Source organism: Panthera onca, chromosome C1 (genome assembly GCF_046562875.1).
Source record: "Panthera onca isolate mPanOnc1 chromosome C1, mPanOnc1 haplotype 2, whole genome shotgun sequence".
Taxonomy (NCBI): Eukaryota; Metazoa; Chordata; class Mammalia; order Carnivora; family Felidae; genus Panthera; species Panthera onca.
In genome coordinates, this window is record NC_138346.1 from 168492002 (window position 1) to 168509344 (window position 17343).

The window sequence follows — 17343 nt, forward strand, 5'->3', positions numbered from 1 at the left end:
GGAGGCATTATCTGAGGAACTCGTGTAGTAAAATATCAAAAGATCTAGCATACATGTAATCAGAGTCCCAGCAGGAGAAAAGAGAATGAGGTAGAGAAAATATGTGAAGAGACAATGATCAAAAAGTCTCCAAAAGTGATGAAAACCATACATTTATAAGTTCAGAAAGCTCAAACATCACAGAGGATAAATAAATATAAAGACTACTATGTCTAGACAGCCATAGTAAAATTGCTGAAAACCAAAGACAGAGGGAAAAATCGTCAAAGCAGCTAGGGGATGTGAGTGGGGCAATATTACATACAAAAACAACTTTAACTGACTTCTCATCAGAAGTGCAGCCCAGTACACAGTGGAACATCATTAGTACACTAAAAGAAAAAAAACAACACTACCAAAAAACCCTGTCTGTCTAGAATCCAGTCTCAAGCAAAAAACGTCTTTTAAGAATCAGGCAAAATAGATACACTTTCTGAGAACAAGAATAATAAGAAACAAAGAATGTCACCAGAAAATCTTCATTACGAGGCAATACTAAAAAAAAGTTCTCAGACTTAGTATCAGTTGATGATCTTCAGAAAGAAATGAAAACTAACTGGAAATGGTAAGTATACAAGATTTATTTTTCTCTTAATTATTAAACACATTGGACAGTTTAAAGCAAAAGATACAACATTCTCTTGTGAAGTTTGCAATAGATGTAACTCTAGCATGAAGGATAGCAGTGGGGAAATGGACCTATAAAGTTGTGAGAGTTCTAGATGTTACATGAAGTGACAGAATATTAACTCCAAATAGACTGTAGTAAGTATGTATATGGTAATTTATGGAGTATAAACTTAAAAATACCTAAAGAAATATAAATATAGCTTAAAAAACCTAAAATAGATTAATATGAAATTGAAAAAAAATTTAAAAGAGTGGAAAATGAAAAATCAAACAGTTGACCAAATTCAACAATCAAATTAAATGTTAATTGACTAAACACTCCCAATTAAAAGACAAGTTGTCAGATAAAAAAGAAATTTTCTGGGAGCCTGGGTGGCTCAGTTGGTTAAGCCTCTGACTCTTGGTTTCAGTTCAGGTCATGATCTCATGGTTTGTGAAATTGAGCCCTCCATGGGGTTCTATGCAGACAGCATGGAGCCTGCTTGGATATTCATTCATTCATTCATTCATTCATTCATTCATTCTCTCCCTCTCTTTCTCTTTCTTTCTCTCTCTCTCCCCCCTCCCTCCACCTCAAAATAAACAAACATTTTTTAAGAAGCCTCAACTATATTCTGTTTAAAAAACACACTGTTAGCAACAGAGGCACTGAAAGTAGATGGTTGTGAAAAGACACGGTGCAAATCGTAAGCCAAGAAAGGCTGGAGTGGCCATATTAATATCAGGTTAAAGAGACAAGAAGAAGAAGCATTGTAACCAGAGATAAAGAACAACATTTCATAATGTCAAAACAACAACTCATCAGGAAGACCAAACAATTTTAAATGCATGGGCCCAATAATGAAGCCTCAAACTATAGAAGGCAAAAATGGGCAGAATTAAAGGAGAAAATATACAACTCCACCAAAACAGATATTAACAATCCTCTTGGCAATGATAGAATTAGAGAAAATAAAAATCAGCCCCAAAGTAAATGATCTGAAATATCAACCTGTTTATAAAGAATGTAACAGCAACTGCAGAACACACATTCTTTTCCAGTTTATGCGGTATATTTACCAAAACAAATCATACGCTGAGCCATAAAACCCAACCTTCAATAAATTAAGGAACATACAGAATATGTTCTCTGGCCACACTGAAATCAAATTAGAAATTAGTAACAGTTAAGATAGGTAAGAAAACCTTAAATGTTTTGGAAATTGAACAACACACTGTAAAGTAATCCATGGGTCCAAGAAGACATTAGAAAATATTTAAAAACTGAACGATAATGAAACCATGATATCAAACTTTGTGGGATGTAACAAAAGCAGTGCTCAGCGGAAAGTCTATAGTGTAAAATGGTTCTATTTGAAAAAAAGAAGGTATGAAAACCGATGACCTGAAATTCCAATTTAAGAAGAGAAAGACCAAAATTAACTCACAACACAAAGAAGGAAATAATAAAAGAGCTCAAATCTGTGAAATAGAAAATGAAGAAGATTAATGAGGCCAAGTTCAAGTTTAAAAAACTTGGTCATCACCAATTTGCTTTGCCATTTGTTTTCTCTCTCATTCTCTGTTGGTCTAATTTATCCCACTTAATGGAGTTTTTTGTTTTTTTTTTCAAAGAACGAGCATTTTGTTTTACTGATTTTTCTTTATGTTCTTTTAGCCTACAGATATTAAAAGGACAACACAATATTATACTTTTATGCCAACAAATTTGACAACCTAGATGAAAAAGATAAATTTCTTGAAAAAATCCAGTTGCTAAAATTGACACAAAAGGGAACAGAAAATCTGAAAAGGAAAAAAAAAAAAAATCAAATCTCCTCACTAAATCCCGGCTGCAAAACCCAAAGACCTATAGCTATTAAAGAAACTGATGATCAAAACCCTGCCCACAAAGAGTGCTCCAAGCCCAGATGGTATTCTGGGTGTGTTGTACCAAACATCAAAGGAAGGAATACTACCAATGCTATATTCTTTTCAAAAGCAAAGGAGGAGGGAGTGTTTCCAAACTAGTTTTATAAAGCCAATATCCTAAAACCACAGTGATAAGTAATAAGGGGCTGCTGGGGCAAGGGGAGTAGAATCCAGGTAAAGGAAAATCAGGAGTTTGGCAGGCAGGGTGGGCTGAATTTTTAAATATGGTGGTCCTCTCTTTCAGCAAGTGACGTCTGAGGAAGAAATACTTGAAGCAGGCCAAGGCCCTTGAGGAAGTATGTCTGCACAGCAAAGCCCTAAGGCAGAAATATGCCAAACAACATCAAGGAGGTAAGAGTGGGATCCTGTAGGCAAACGTGTAAGTTATCAACACAATGCAAAGGATGACCTCTTAGTACTGATGTTCATCAAATACAATGAGGACCCTGGATTTAGCAAAGTGGGCATCACCGGTGACCTTAAAGAGAGAGGTTTTGTGGGACTGGTTGGGCTGGAGAAGGTTTCAGAGAGAATGGGAAAACTGGATTTATGGAGTATATAGACATCTCTGGTGATGCTTTGTGCTTCAGAGGGAAAGAAAAAATGGGGCAGTACATGGAGAGGGAAGTGGGGTCAAGGGTTTTTTGTTTGTGTTTAAGACAGGAAAACAGCAGGTTTCTATGCTGAAGAAGATCCTGAAGAGTTAAACTGATACCCTGTAAGAAAAGAGTACTGCTAGAGGCAAGCTCTTGGCCCGAGGTCAGGTTCGTCTCACACAGAAGAGTTGCGCTTACCGTGATCTTGCCTGTCCCCTAAGAATTCTGAGGTCTTCTAAAATCAGCCAGTGACATCAATACTTTATGACATATGGCATTATGAAAATATGTTTGCTATTTCATTGAATGATTAACATAAATAATTACTAGAGCATTGGAGAAAGTTAGACCAAACTCTTGAAACATGTCCAAGGTGCCTGTGATTTCTTTAGTGATCCAAAGGAATGCTCCAAGAGACTTTCTCTTTTGTTTCTTCTTCACTGCTTTGTGTTTCATGGACCGTTTTTGCTCTCTTTGGGGCACTTGATCAAAAATTTCTTTTTCTTGATTCAGGTTCAATTTCATATAATGCCTTTATGTGCTCATACAACTTCAATTCTCAAAGTTTTAAAAAATGGAGTCTATGGCAAATGCTCCCTTTAAGAATGTGTGCATGGGATTTTTATTTTCCTGAGGCTGTTGCCACAGATTTTTGGCACTGATACTACAGATACTGAACTAATTAAAGATTTAAAACACATTGTTAGGCATTTAGAGCCACACTCTGAAGGTTAATTTAAAAGAAATAATTAGAAAACTCAAAGCAAATTCTGTACCGTAGAGAGAGTTTTGTGGTAAGAGTCAAGAATCACAAAATGTTTTTATTAGTTTTAATTACTTTGCTCTCCTAACCAGGAAGATATTAACAACACATGAGATTTACTGCCAACTTACATAGTATGCACAAGTCAGATCCAACACTCAATAAGAATTGATTAGTAAGGTAGGAGGGTAAGAACCCATGAGGCTCTAGTTTTCATTACCCCAATGGAGGAATGATGGATAGCAAACTCAAGTCAGGATTCAAGAGCCTACAAAATATACCAAAACATGCACTAAGAAGTGGTTCGCTAAAGACTGAGCTAAAATGGAGTGCAGAAGTTAATAATCTACTTTGAATTAACTAGCCTGTTTTTGGCTTATCAAACAAATCTTATAAGAAGTTATGATTCTTCTAACAATAATAATGACATGATAATTCTCTCCAAATACTGGATGCAAAAGAGGCATAAGATCTATATGCTCAGGGTTCTTCCAGAGGGCAGACTGGAGAGACTGGAGAAAAGTTAAAAGTACATTGTGGGTCAACATAAAAAAGAACTTTCTGAGAATCAGAGGAGACAAAGGACTAGGTGTTAATTCTTCATTTGAATTACTCAGAAACAAAGAAAAATTTAGCAGAGACTCCTATTTTGAACTGGAACTACAAATTTTAAATTTATTAAAGTTTTATTTAGTTTTTTTTGAGAGAGAGTGAGCAAGCGAGCAGGTGAAGGGCAGAGAGAGTGAGAGAGAAAGAATCCCAAGCAGGCTCCACACTGTCAGCATGGAGCTCGATGCGGGACTTCAACCCACAAATGGTAAGATCATGACCTGAGCCGAATCAAGAGTCAGATGCTTAACTAACTGAGCCACCAAGGTGCCCCTGAAAATACAGATCTTAAAAATAAACCCTTAAAATAAAAATACAGAATATATAACTTTGTGTCAAACTTATTTTGAAAACTAGCTGACTTAATAGTCTAATGACTACAAATAACTTATCTCCTAGAGCTTCACTCTGCTCATCTGTAATAAGGATAGCTTTCCTTCAAGGTTATTCAGGGAAAAAAATCAATGTGGTAAGCGTCAGTGTTCCATAAGTGTTCAATCAATTGCTATAATTCTAAAAAGTTATTAAAGGCTTCCAAATTTGTTCTACAGTTAGATAAATAAAGCAATGACATCAGTCCAGGAAAACAAAACAAGTCTCGTGTTTGAAAAGAGCTGACGGAAGGACATGTATCTGTTACTTCAAGGAAAGCAGCAAAGCTGAGATCCCTGGCTCAGTTTCTTTAAAATGTTATCAAGTGGCCTTTGGTCTCCCAAAAAGTTCCCTCAGACATGCTTTGTGTAGAAATCTTTCCCCCCTAAAAACCCTTTTCAATGTCATGACCCTAAAAAGCACTTTTCAGTTTGCTGGAATAAAAACAAGACCGGAACGATAAAGATAAGACTTGATAGAGCAAACCACATTATATTCACTGTAACGCAGGGTCATTAGTCTTTAAAAATATCTAATGCTAAGAAAAAGAATATGTACAGAAGTGCTTATATCCTCTAAATTTAACCTGCAGAAACCAATAAAACATTTTAATGTCTAAACACAGGAAATGCTGAACTTCAAGATTAAACCACAGTAATTTATTATAAATAAATAACTATCCCATAAATAAGTTTACTCTAATGACACAAAGCTTTTTCCTCTTGCCTGGTGCTTCTAAAGTCATCAAGTCAAGCTGTTTTCCATGAAGAAAATAAAGGCAGAATCTCAGGAGTTTGAATTATTATGTGTTTTACTATAGTTGTCTTTTTAGTCTATGGAAGCACTCTGCTACACTTTGGTTTTTAGCTTGGTCGTGTTTTTTTACTTAAGTTTCCAACCTCGCTTCAAATTACCAGTTGACCGTCGCATAGTGTAATGAAGTTGGTGGATTAGTTGAAATTAAAACCCAGAATCCTCTTTACCACCCTTCTTTTCAAGCACAGATCAATTATTTATGACCAAGTTCACCAACACTATGTTTTAATTTACGAAGCAGTCCATTTGAAGGCAGCTATAAATAAAGTAAATAGAATCTGGCCTCAGAACTTTTTGACCCCACACAGCATTGAAAGGAGATGGAAGGAAAGAAGCAAAGGAAGAAATACAAGAGGAGGAAAGAAAAATAAAAGAACAAAAGAGACCAATATCCACTGAGCTGCATCTATGCCAGAATCTTCCACAGAAAAGATTTCATTTATTCTCCACTAACCTGACATTACTTAATTCTCACTAGCTCATAAAGCAGATACTGTATTCCCCTTATGTAAGACCAAGAAACTATAGATCAAAAAGGCTAAATTGCTTACTGGGGGTCATGGAATCAGTAAGAAAACCAGAATCTGACCTGGGTTATCGGTGTGATTCCAGCACCTGGGCACTTCTTCTATCAGATGAAACAATTTCTACTATTTCTAAATATGAGTAGTTCAGGAATTTTCAAAATAATGAAAATAAATTAAAAAAAAATTTTTAATGTTTATTTTTGAGAGAGAAACAGAGCGTGAGCAGAGGATGGGGGGGAGGGAGGGAGGGAGGGAGGGAGGGAGAGAGGGAGAGAGAGAGAAAGGAGAGAGAGAATTCGAAGCAGGCACCAGGCTTTTTTTTTTTTTTTTTTTTTTTAATTTATTTTTGGGACAGAGAGAGACAGAGCATGAACGGAGGAGGGGCAGAGAGAGAGGGAGACACAGAATCGGAAACAGGCTCCAGGCTCCGAGCCATCAGCCCAGAGCCTGACGCGGGGCTCGAACTCACGGACCGCAAGATCGTGACCTGGCTGAAGTCGGACGCTTAACCGACTGCGCCACCCAGGCGCCCCAGGCACCAGGCTTTGAGCTGTCAGCACAGAACCTGACATGGGGCTCCAACTCACAAACCACAAGATCATGACCTGAGCCAAAGTCGGATGCCCAACCGTCAGAGCCACACAGGTGCCCCATGATTTTTTTTTTTAATGTTTATTTTTGAAAGAGAGAGAGGAGAGAGCAAGCGAACATGGGGGAAGGGCAGAGACAGAGGGAGACACAGAAACTGAAGCAGGCTCCGGGGCTCTGAGCTGTCAGCACAGAGCCCGATGCAGGGCTCGAACCCACAAACCGTGAGATATGACCTGAGCCGAGGTCAGATGCTTAACCAACTGAGTCACCCAGGTGCTCCGAAACAATGAAAATGAATTAAATAATATTTCCAAAGTATAACCCAAATAGCAAAACACCATCCATAGAACCATTTTTTCAACTACCTGTAAGAAATGCAAGTGTAAGGCTGGCACTGTTATGCTTTAAGACGTATATGAAATCACATGGAAAACAGCTGGAACCTCACAAGGAAATGGCCTGCAGAGAATACTGAAGCCGTAACCAGAAGCAAGACAAAGAGAATGTCCAGTCCTAATAATCTCTTACCTGCTGTACTTCACTTTCTCCATTTGAGATTTTCTCAGTGTAAACAAAGGAGTTGAATATCCGCTGCAACAGAAAATAAACAAACATTAGTTCCTCTAAAGACAGCCATTTTCTTTTTCTTTTTAATTTTATTTATATCCAAGTTAATTAACATATAGTGTAATAATGGTTTCAGGAGTAGAACTTAGTGATACAACACTTAACATACAACACCCGGTGGTCATCCCAGCACGTGCCCTCCTTAATGTCCATTCCCCCTGCCCCCATCTCCCTCCATCAACTCTCGATTTGTTCTCGGTATTTAAGAGTCTGTAATTGTTTGCCTCCCTATCATCTTTTTCCTTCCTTTCCCAGATGTTCATCTGTTTTGTTTCTTAAATTCCACATTAAAGACAGCCATTTTCTAATGACAGTGTGTGTGCACATGAATAATTTGTTTACAAAACAGAATCAAGCAGAAAAAAATTTAATTAAAATAGTTATTTTACACAAAGAGATCCAAATATCAGCCAAAGTCAATCACACTTACATGAGCAATACCCAGGCACTTCCGTAGTGAAATAAACCAGATGTTACACTATACTTTTCATTTTCAAAAATACATTTAATTATAGATTTCTGGAGCCCGTGCCATTTTATCCAAGTGGTATAATCCGACAAAGTTGTGTTTCTCATTTGAATTCTGCACTCCCTGAATGCTGTAATTGTTTACAGACACTAAACTCTAACGCAATAAAGCTCTTTAAAAGGAATTCTTTCCATATCTTCTCATGTCCCTGGGTTCCACCAGTACCTACCCAATATTATCTATCACCTTCGTTACCCAAGCACCCCCTTGGGAGGGTAACATAATAGGGCTTGCCAAATATGTGCAGCCTTAAGATCCAGTTCTTACATGCCAGGAAATGGGACAGCCGTGCCAGGACATTAGTCCAAACTATGACATACAAGCACACACGCTCTTCCACTGCTCTCTGCCTAGCTAGTACCCACCCCCTCCATACATGGCCTGCGTTTAAAACCTCTCTGCAGACTTAGGACTTTACCAGACCCTACCCATTACTGAGCAATCACTAGAGATTAATATATAACAAACTGAAGAAATTAGAATCCAAGATACGTATCTGTTAGAGGCGCAAAAAAAAAAAAAAAGCAGCAGGCTCCTCATTTACCCTAAAACGTTAAAGATACCATTGAACTCTCCAGATGAGTAAGGAGTCAGACCTGGAGATATTAGCCAAAATTTCTCTTTTTCCTTTCTATCCTACGGCCAAGGGTTTGTCAGCATCTGGGACAGCTTCCCAGACAGCCTAACACACCTGCATGGTTGTGGTGAGGAAGACAAGTGCCAAGTTTACCAAGTGCTGTGCAAAAGAGGAAAGATAAGGTGCTGGGGAAGGGGGGTGGGGGTGGGGGGGCGGAGGATTGTGACCGAATGGGATGGAATTACAGTCTGCAAATGTCTAATTATGAATTATCATAATTTTACCAGGCACTACTCATTCATTCAACAGATGTCTCTTTTCCTTCCCTAAAAACGTCTCTATTGATAGGAAAGTTCTACTAGGTAATGAATGCTTACTATAGGCAGACACTATTCTAAGCATGTTATATCTATTTACTTATTTGAATCTCATAAAACACCTTTGTGACGAGCACTATTATTATCTCCATTACACAGAGAAAAGAAGCAGGTTTGTTGAGTGTCTAATGCAATGCACATATTGTACCTTATATGTGCATCCTATTTAATCTTTATAAGAAAATTCCTGCAGCTTTAAAGATGAAAAACTAACACCCTGGGAGGTTAAATAGCTTACCCAGAGTCCCTTGGCAAGGCTGGAATTTGAACCCAGGCAGAGTGACTCGAGATCTGGTGCTCCTAACTCTATGATCTCTTGAGAATTTGCCACATGGTTGCCTGACATATATTAAAAAACACTTCTGTCAGGAGCTGGCACCCAAATATATGTACCTTACATGTAATTCCGTAACTCAAAAGGCTCTACAAATCAGAAGTTTCACATAACACCTTTGTTAGCAAAATATGACATGACCGGATTTTACTTGGCAACCAATGGGTACTTATAGTCTTTATTAAGCCTCTTAGTGTGAATGTTCATTAATTTTGATGCAGATATCTTAATGCATCTGAATACTGGGTTCTGTTAGAGACCTCACTGGCGGTGTTTTATCATGAAGGGGCATTAGGATTCTGAACCCTAAGATCCCGTTTTGGGAAAGGGATTAGAAACTTGTTAACCTCATTCCTACAACCTGAAGTTCTGTTTTCTGATTGCAACAGAAATTATTAGTTTAATAGATTATAACATTTTTAGAAGCTGAGTCTGTGTCACTGCCATCTACTTTCCCAGACCATCTTCCGTATTTTCATGCAATTTGATTTTCAAAACCTACCCAGCACCATGAGAACATTGACGAAAAATGAACACAATTCATGTTGTGTCTCCAGATCTTGATGAGTGTTGCCAGTTGTCTTATTTCATTTCTGGCTGTGATCTTCCAGTTGATACCTTATGTGGCCTGTCCGGGAAGGTGCCCCCCGCCCAAAAGGTGACTGATGGAAGAACGCACGAGACAGCCCTGGGAAGCACACCACATCTGCCCACCAACGGCCAAACCTAATGAAGAATAAGATCATATCCTTCTCTTTTTCTTTCTTTTTTTTTTTTTTTTTTGGTTAAAATAAAAATTCCTCACTTGTAAAAAGGCATATATGTCAGGAAGTGTTCACAAGGCTGTGTTTCCATCCCTGCTTCACTCATTTATCATTTTAACAATTATCGATAATGATCACTAATGCTTTCATACAGATCTTTTTATGCCATAGAAGCATTTTTATATTCTCTGCACTTAACGGCTGGAATGATAAAAGAAAATTTAAAAAGCAAGAAAGACGTTTTAGATATGAACAGCACTAATTCTGTAGACTACCTACTTTATACAACCCTCTAACCTGCAGAAAGTGAAATCACCTGCAAGGGTAATAGTTTGGGGCTATCACCAAAGCCAACAATTTTTGCCCCTCTTTTCTCCCAAGCAGGGGAGGGGTGGTAGAGGCCAAAAGGACCTGGACAAGAAACTTACGACTCAACAGGTCAGCCAGCCATGTCTGGTGCAAGGTTAAAAGTTTGGACTTGTGTGTGTGCACAAGATCTCAAGGTACAGAGTTAAGTTTTCACTACTCTGTAGGTCAAGTTCTAGCTTAAAATGCAGGGCCTGCTAAGCCAAGCTCTCAAAGGCTTAGGCTTCATTCTTTTATAGTTTACCATTTCACATAAAGGATCACATTTGATCTCCACAGTAACCCTATGTGGCAGACAGGGCAAGGATGTGAATCCAGATCTTACAGACTGAAAGCTACAGCTCAAACATTAGAAAATGTATCACAGGTTAAAAAAGAAAAAAAAAAATCTAGTGCTGAGGTCTGAACCCAGGGCTTGCATTAAAAACAAGCATTGATTTTAGTGAAGCTATGAAATTTGTTCCCATCACCTTTTCTTCAGAATAATCTAGGAATCCTATACTTGCATGTAGAAAAAATGAGTATTGGGTATTTTTTCCTACCATTTTAAGCAGGATATAATGTGCTGGAATAACAATACATGTATCTAATTATCTGATGTCTGTCTATATACATACACACACACACACACACACACACACACACACACACACACACACACACACACACACACACACACAACCAGTGAGTGGAGTAACTAAGAGTCCCAGCCAAAGGTTTGTTTGGTTCCATGAAGTTGTGGAAGGAAGAGAATACAAAGTTGAGTTTCTTGATTGTTACAGGCACTTGAAAAATGAAAATGAAGTTGTCTTAAACCATGAAAATGGTGAGCAACCCTAACAGGTCAGATTGCCCAGTGCTCTTGGATGATTTGCTCACTGTAACAGGGTTAGGGTACGGCTGGGCAGGGTGGACATTCTGTCCTCTGTTTCCAAGGTATCTCCCAATTCCCTGGAGAACAATTCCAGAAATCTGAACTCTTAATTTGAGTACAAACTGGAGGGAGTCTGAAGAAACTCTCCCCAGTGTACAAATCTCTGGAAGGAAAGGCAAAGATGCTGCCTGCCTCTGCCCATTACGCTTTCTCATTCTCAGATATTGTAAGTAAAAACAGGTTTGACTGTAAGGTGAAAAGATCATTAAAAACGGGTGAGGAGTTTTAAAAAGTTATTTTAAGTAAAAATATTTCACTGAATCCTCTTTATCAATTTACTTCCACAATCAAAAGAAAACAAGATACCTCATTTTTATGCTCATGAGAACAGAATACTCTGGACAAAAATGACCTTTCTCTCATTAATACACACTTTGGCAAGCTAGCAGTATCTTCTAGACTTAATTATATGCATATCCCATGACCCAGCATTTCCCATCTTTGGCATACACTGAGGAGAAATGTGTTCATATATTTATCAAAAGAGAAGCAGAAGAATGCTCATTGCAGTACTACTCATGAGAGCTCCAACCTGGAAAATATTCAAATGCCTATCAGCACCAGAACAAACTGTGGTGTGTTCACACTATGAAATGTTCAGTGATAGCAACGAACACACAACTGCAAACATGCATCAACATGGTGATACTCACAAACATAATATTAAGTGAAAGCAGCCAAACACTACAATGCGAAGTGTACAATTCTATTTACGGCAAATTCAAAACCAAGCAAAGCTCATCTATCTTGTCAGAAGTCAGGAGAGTGGTTATCCTTTGTGGGAGAATGAACAGACCAGGGCACGAAGATGGCTTCTCGGATGCTGCAATATTCCATTTCTTGATCTGGGTGCCTGTTATAAGGATGTATTCACTTTTATGAAAATTCATCAGGCACCTCTGTGTGCTTTTCTGTACGTATGTTATACTAAAATAAATTTAAACATACATTCTAGGCAGTCTCTTTAAAATAACCCTAGTCAAATGTTTTCCTACGTTTTCAAAATTATTTATGCATAGAAAAGGGAAAAGAATCTATTAACTGGATAGAATACTATAAATACTCAAAAATCTATACCCAATCAGTAATCTAGATGAAATTGGGATTGTACCAACTAGAATCACCTAGTAAGTCACAGATAAGGTCTCCAATGAGCCTTCCCTGAGGCTACATATTAATTGCTCCCTCATATTCTAAGTATGTAACATTACTCAGTTCTTGGGCTTCCCATCCAGTGGCACTGTACTAACTTGAATTTTTAGCAAGGAAAAAAAAAGGTGTCTTTATCGGAGTTTCATCCAGCCTGCATATTCTAAACTTACAACACAATTTAATCAAATCTCCTCTTTGCATATTCTGTTCTTTTATTTCCTAAAGCACTGCCTTCCTCCTCCTCCCCCAGAGAGAAAGTTCAACTCATGAAGTTAGAAATGAAAAGAGTCATGTAACAATTGAATACAACTCCCCCTACCTCTACTGTAAGAGAAGGAAAAATATCCTGGGATGGGCACGCGTGTGCGTCTATGTCCCCCCCCCACCTCTTAAGGGTTGCACCTCATTCTCTGTCCCCACTCCACCTACTCCTATCTGCCACCTCTTTTGGTCCCAAATGTATTTAATTGAGCCTGCTTAACAGATGGCAAGAGAACCTGCTTTGCTGGAACAGGAACAATTACATGAGTGTTTAATAAGATGGTCAGTCCAGACAGTTGGTTCCACCTTCACGCCTCCAACAGCTCTGCCAAATCTTAACTAGATATTTAAATGAATGGTATAGCACAACAGCACAGTGAAGAAATGAATACCTCTACAAGCCTAATGACATTCTGTTGTCTTCCCTCCCTGATCTTTGCTAAGAAAACGCAGAACTGAGTTTTTATTCACAGGCTTATTCTCTTGATGTTTACAGGTCTCTGTTGCAAGCCAATTTGGCTGACAGTTAACTAATAACTTCATTCAGCTCTGGATCTCTTCCTAGGATTCTAGGAATTGTGGCCAAAGGGGAGGAAAATATAGATTACCACCATTATGTCAAGAAGCTGACCAACATTAGTCATTAAAAGACAAAGTGCTGTCGTTACAACAAACTCCAACAATCTCTGGGCAGGGAGTTAACAGCAACCTAATTTAAGTGTTGCAGGAAAAAAAAAAAACCCAAAAAACAAAAAACATACAATGACTTTATTTTCCCCTACGCACACCTCATGCATAATCTTTCAGTAGGTTTTTAAGGGATCCCTCCTGCCCAGATTAGACATTGTCTGATTTTTACCAGATTGTTTAGCCTCACATTGTTAAACATATGGAAGGTCCAGAAAAATGACCTTATCTGTGGAAGCTCATCATTCTGCATTTTGAAGTCATGAATCGGGTGCTACAAATGTTGGTCATTTTCTCAAATCTCTAAACTTGTTCATTCTGGATGTAAGTGGCTGAAGAAAATAGTTTTCCAAGAGTACTGAAAAGGTTTCCGCTAAAAAGCACAATAAAAAATAACCTAGAGGCACCTGACTGGCTTAGTAGGTTGAGCATCTGACTTTGGCTCACGTCATGATCTCATGGGTTGTGAGTTCAAACCCCGCATTGGGCTCTGTGCGGCCAGCTGGGAGCCTGGAGCCTACTTTAGATTCTGTGTCTCCCTCTTTCTCTACCCCTCCCCCACTTGCACTTTCTCTCTCTCTCTCTCTCAAAAATAAACATTAAATTTTTTTTTCAAATATACAAGTATTGTTCTAATTACATGTGTTGGGGGTGGGGGTATATTACATATAATTATGTTGTCATATTATCAAGGGCCCAGAATGGATTCAGGTGCTTTACAACATATTTCATTTAATACTTACAACAACCCTTCATATAAGTTACTATGTACTCATTTTACAGAGGAGGAAACTGAGCTTCTGAGACTCTAACTTGTCCACAATTGAACATTACTAAGAAAATGGCCAAGTCTAGATGTTAAATTTGCCTTACCCTAAAGTTTATGTATTGTCTTCTAAGTAAATACCATTTTTTTTAATGGTTATTTGTAAAAGAGAGAATGCAAGCAGGGGAATGGCAGAGCGGGAAGGGGATAGAGAATCTGAAGCAGGCTCTGTACTGAGAGCAGCAATCCCGATGCGGGGCTCAAACTCATGAACCATGAGACCGTGACCTGCACCTAAGTCGGACCCTCAACCAACTAAGCCACCCAGGTGCCCCTACGTAAATACCATCTTAATAGAGAAAAGTTATTCAAAATCTAGAAAGTGCCCAAAATAGGAATAGGGCTTCCCTGTGAATATTGAATTTAGAATATATCTTCTTTCCTCCCCACCCCACTCCCATCTCAAAATGGAGCATGTTTCCTTTATAATGGATAAGGATGAACATTCTTCAGAGTAACCACACTCATGAAAAGGGGCATACATTCAGTTACAACTAACTAAACTCTACAAAAAACTAGATCACTACCCTGAGAGCTTTCACTGAAAAAAAATAAATACAAGGGCTTATGCTTGATCCTCACCATAAAAATCAGATCCTGAACACCACAGCGACTTGGAAGAAATAGGGCTATTCCCAATTCATGACAAAGGGCAGTGCGTAGGAAATGAAAAGCATGGCAAAGGAAGAGGCAGGGACTGGGAATTTAAAACTAATCAACACACAACAGACAACCCTGTGCAAATGGTACACTGGGTACACATATCCCAGCCCAACAGATTTCCTTATTTTAAGGTTGTATATATAAAAAATGATAACAGCTACCGCTTACTATCTGTCTGGCACTAGGTACTTTTCACATATATTAACTCACTTAACCTCATGAACGTGAAAAGGCATTTCAATAGACTGCACTAGAGGCGCCTGGGTGGCTCAGTCAGTTGAGCATCTGGCCCTCGATTTTGGCTTAGGTGGTGATCCCAGGGTCATAGGATTGAGCCCTGCATCTGGCTCTGTGCTGAGCATGAGGCCTACTTGGGATCCCTGACCCCACCTACCACCACTTCTCTCTCTGCCCCTCATCCACTCTCAAAAAAAAAAAAAAAAAAAAAAAGCACTAAAATCATTATGAATTTATTTCACATGCTATCTTGATATTCTATCATTACTCTATTGTTAATCTGTTAAGAATATTTTCTGAATGATAGTAATTCCATGACAGTTGGAGGTACAGGGGGACCAAAATTACCTGTATCAAACTGAAGTCCTAGCTCATTCTTAACAGCTTCCCACTGATGGTAATCTCTCCTTTCTCTGACCTTCTGCAGCAAAGACTCTACGCAACAATTTAAAGAATACGTTCACTGTCAAAAATTTGAAAATTTGCAAAGGAAGAAGAAGGGAAAAAAATCCATTGTCTGACTACTCAGTAAAAACTACTATTTACATTTTACTTTATTCTCTTCTACTCTTTTGGATTTCTAGGTTCTAACTTTGTTGTAAATTTTTGATAATTGGTCCATGCCATGATTTCTTAGCACAGGGCATTTTACCTAGTGAGCATGAATAAGCATTTGCTTATCCATTAATCTAGGCCTTAAATCATTCAGATGATTTTGGTTGCTTACTCAACCAGCTAGAATGAATGAATGTTTAAAAATTTAAACAAGGAGGAAGGTATCCTTCCAAGATAAAATATGTTCCTCTTCTTTCAACAATTAACAAAGTCTCCCTCGCCCCATCTCTGTTTTTCCTTCTTTGTCTTCTTTGGGCTCTAAATACATACACACACAGCCGTTTGCATACTTCAGGTTCAGGGTCGCAAAAGAACTCAACTTATGAATTTCTTAGTCTGATGCCATTTAACTTAACACCCTTCAAGCCAACATGAGCTCTGAATAGTAAAAAGCATGTGGGAAAGTCACAAGTCAGTGACAAGTGTCACCTTTACAAAGAGCTGCCTGTTTTGGTCAACTCTATCCCTCAAAAGAAATTACAGGGGAAAAGGAACAGCCTGTAGTCTGATTTAGCAGGGAAAATCTAAAGCAATAATGTTAGCAAGCAAAATTCCTGGTCTTGATCACTTGATTTCCTGTTGGAGCATTCAAAACCAAAAGAGTGGCTAAGTAAATATGAACCCAGAGAACAAAGACAGGCAAAAGAAGCCGGAAACACTTCCCCCTAAATACAATAAAACTTCTAAAGGGTTACTGGAGTTTTGTTGTTATTTGTTGTTGTTTTGGCTTTCAAAGAGACTAAGAGAGAAAAAGGCAAGCAAATGAGTTCCACATGTTGGAAAGACTCAGCCTTTAGCCAATGTAACTTGATTATAAGTAATATTCATGACAATGCATGGCAACCTCTCAGAAGCGGAAAGTTGAGTTGCCCAAACGCTTTGTAGATGGTGCCAAATTTCCACTCCCCTGCTTCCACTCTTCGAACTCCTAATTCCTCCACTCTCCACCTCCTAGATCTCCATTAAGCCTTTTACTTTTTTGTTTCACCTTGAAAGAAAAAAGAGGGGTTATGGAGTGGCCGTGCATTTATTCTTGGGAGCTGGTGGCACTTTAAGGGTATAGCTTCAATATTCAAGCGTTCTGCGTGTGCACAAACCCATTCAAATGCGCAGGTCTTTAGGAATCCAGCCCTCAAGGACAAGGGGAACTGGAAACACTGAAATGCTTAACCTTCCAGACCTAAGCAAAGATGTTTAATTAATAACACAATCAGTCATGTCCTTTCTGAAGGCGTCAGACACCATGTAAGACGTGGCCCCATACTCTTGAGGAGCTCACTCTCTAATCAGAAGGAGAAATTAAAAATAAAGAGTGGTCAACAATGCAACACAGACTTGGTGTGAATTTCGTGTTTGCCATAGGCCCAAGGTGCTGGAGTGGGGGGTTTAAGGGAGACAGACTCCAAAGAGATGGGGCTTGAGGTTGAGAGCTTGGGTGAGAGCATTTCAGAGCATTCACAGAGAAGGCCTGGCACATAGTACTAAGTACGTGGGGCCAGGCAAGCGTTCTACAAGCTGGGGATGCAAGAATGAGTATAAC

The 17343-nt window shown here is 38.6% G+C and overlaps 1 protein-coding gene across 1 annotated transcript in view; it reads right to left on the reverse strand.

Annotated features, from left to right (window-relative positions):
* CACHD1 (cache domain containing 1) overlaps positions 1-17343 on the reverse strand; it is a 208290-nt gene that overhangs the window by 115205 nt on the left and 75742 nt on the right. The window contains exon 2 of the mRNA XM_060623464.3: positions 7383-7445. Coding sequence (XP_060479447.1) covers positions 7383-7445 — 63 coding nt within the window. The remainder of the gene's footprint in view (positions 1-7382; positions 7446-17343) is intronic.